The sequence below is a fragment of the Acanthamoeba castellanii genome (genome assembly GCF_000313135.1).
Source record: "Acanthamoeba castellanii str. Neff unplaced genomic scaffold scf7180000083092, whole genome shotgun sequence".
Lineage (NCBI taxonomy): Eukaryota > Discosea > Longamoebia > Acanthamoebidae > Acanthamoeba > Acanthamoeba castellanii.
The window spans coordinates 2,690-5,123 of record NW_004457482.1 but is presented as its reverse complement, the minus strand read 5'-3'; the positions used below and the strand labels follow the sequence as shown (position 1 = coordinate 5,123).

Genomic DNA, 2,434 nt, shown 5'->3' with positions numbered 1-2,434 from the left:
CCTCGAGTTCCCCAACACCCTCGCGCACCTGCCCACCTTCGAGCCCCGCGCCCCCTACCTCGTACCCCACCCCTCCACCCCTCCCCCATTTTATTCCGTCACTTATTTTTATCTTATTTGGATATCTGCTTTTTATTGTGGTCGCCAGGCACTGCTCGGGGTCCGCGCTCTTCCACGAAGCACGCCACACGCCACACGACACACGACACACACAACGACACACACAACGACACACGCACACGCAGGCACAAGACACACGCAGGAATGAAAGGGGCTAATGTCAGGGAATGGTGATGGATTGGGTGATGGGTGAACAGGACACTGGCCAGCCGCGGAAGAAGGACTACTTGGAATTCCTCAAGACGCAGGCGGCGCGATTCGAGCGGGTGTTCGTCGTCACCGGCAACCACGAATACTACAGCTCCGACCGGTACCTTCCGTAGTTTCTCACAACAACGCACGACACACGATACACGACACGACCAACGACACGACACGAGACAGCACGCACTAACCGCACACGCTCGTAGAGACACAGTGCTGGGAAATCGCAGAGTTTTGCAGCACCTTCGACAACCTGCACTTCTTGCAAATGAGCTCCGTCCTGCCCGAAGATAACGGTTCGCCGATCACACAAGTATATCTTGTTTGTCGTGTCGTGTCGTGTCGTGTCGCGCGTGTAGCGTGTCGTGTGTCGTGTGACTGACTTGGGACTGAACAACACACAGGGCACAAGGTGCGCGTTCTGGGGACCACCCTGTGGCACCACTGCCCGGAGAAGGAATTCTCTCAGGTAGAGAGCACCATGAACGACTATGCCATGATCGGGGTGCCCAGCACCACATGTACTTGCCCTTCTCTCCCACATGCAACCACACGATACACGCACACGCACACGACGACACGACACGACACAACACGCACACACACACACTTACACACACACACACACATACACACGCACACGCACACGTACACGCACACGCACACGCCGCATGTCGCGGTATGTAACGCATGTGGAGCTGGCTTCACGGCGTGCAGCTGCGGGAGCTCCGCTGAAGCGGAAACTGAAAGCCACGGACACGAACAGCTGGGCGGAGGAGGTGGCCTGGCTGAAGGCTGCCATCAAGAAGGCCAAGAAGGCGGGCGAGGCCGTCGTCGTGCTCACCCACCACCTCCCCTCCAACAATAGTTCGAGCCTCAACTCTCATTATTATTTATTTTCATTATTATTATATTGGTAGACTAATTAGCAGTAATATTGTGGGGCGCAGTGGTGTGGGGCGGGCGGGGATTCAGTACTGATCTCGAGAAGATGATCAAGTCGCCAATCATCTTCTGGGGCTACGGCCATACGGTGCGTCTCTCTTTCCTTCTCTCTATGGTGAACATATATGGAAAAATTTAGCTTGCATCATGTTGTGATCACAGCACGCGAGTTACCAGAAGGTGATCAACGGAGTCATGGTGGCCTCCAATCAGCTGGGCTACATCTCGATGGCCGAAGAAACCGGCTTCTACCCCGAGTTTGTGGTCACCATCGACCGTACGCCTGTCTGCCTGCCAGCAAGCACTGGTCGTGATTTTCTCAACGAACGACCAACCGAACACTACAGATGATGGCAAGAGGTACACCATGAGAAACGATCCGGACAGGAACAAGCGAGACGAGCTCGCCAAGCTCGCCGAGGAGGAGGCCAAGAAGGTGCGCCTCCATGCAGCGCCCGCATTTGATTGGGTTTGCTGTACTCACATCCACCACACGCACCCGCACACGCACGCACACGCATACGCACCCGCACCTGCAGCCTGCCGAAGCCGCTCCACCGCCGCCTCCGCCTCCTGCGGCGTCTCAACGCCCGGCCAACACACAAGAACTGGTCTTTTCCCTTAAACACAGGATGGTGAGTGATTACTAAAGTAGAACTGTACACCTAGCATAGGGAAATAGTGATATTGTGATGATGCACAATAGTTATTGTGATTTACACAACTTTTTTCCCATTTGTCAGCATGCACCATCAGTCCTGCTGGTTGGTCTTAGCTGGGTCGTTTCGCATGATGTAACTCTGGCGATCATCTGTTTGCCACATCACAACAATGGTTTATGTTTGCTTTTTTGTTTGTTATGCACACGTCTTGGATGGGCGGGCAGCTGGTGGTACGTACGGTCGATGGTGACCACAAACTCGGGGGAGAAGCCGGCCTTTTCGGGAGGCGCCATGAAGTAGCCCCTCTGATTGGAGGCCACCATGACCCCATTGATCACCGTCTGGTGACTTTTGTGCTGCATTGCAACGTCAACCGTCTTCCTCTTCTAGAAAGAACGAAAGCGACAAGAGAGAAAGAGAGAGAGAGAGAGAGGGAGAGAGAAACGTACTGTGTGACCGTACGCCCCAGAAGATGAGCGGCGACTTGATCATGTCCTACAAGA

General features: G+C 54.4%; 2 protein-coding genes and 1 pseudogene across 2 annotated transcripts in view; 1 reads left to right on the top strand and 2 right to left on the bottom strand.

Moving 5' to 3' along the window:
* The window catches only part of ACA1_300480, a 2,714-nt pseudogene extending 1,717 nt beyond the window's left edge, over nucleotides 1–997 (bottom strand).
* On the top strand, nucleotides 288–1,919 carry ACA1_300470 (metallophosphoesterase; the record flags this gene model as incomplete). The annotated part of the gene is made up of 8 exons (XM_004340425.1): nucleotides 288–430; nucleotides 565–620; nucleotides 729–845; nucleotides 1,042–1,191; nucleotides 1,275–1,357; nucleotides 1,432–1,546; nucleotides 1,617–1,705; nucleotides 1,809–1,919. The coding sequence occupies 8 exons, from the start codon at nucleotides 288–290 to the stop codon at nucleotides 1,917–1,919; spliced, it is 864 nt and encodes a 287-aa protein (XP_004340473.1).
* Nucleotides 1,920–2,021: 102 nt separating this feature from the next.
* ACA1_300360 (uncharacterized protein) overlaps nucleotides 2,022–2,434 on the bottom strand; it is a gene marked incomplete at both ends in the record, with an annotated part of 2,008 nt that continues 1,595 nt past the window's right edge. Inside the window, 2 exons of the mRNA XM_004340424.1 lie at nucleotides 2,022–2,080; nucleotides 2,170–2,314. Coding sequence (XP_004340472.1) covers nucleotides 2,022–2,080; nucleotides 2,170–2,314 — 204 coding nt within the window. The remainder of the gene's footprint in view (nucleotides 2,081–2,169; nucleotides 2,315–2,434) is intronic.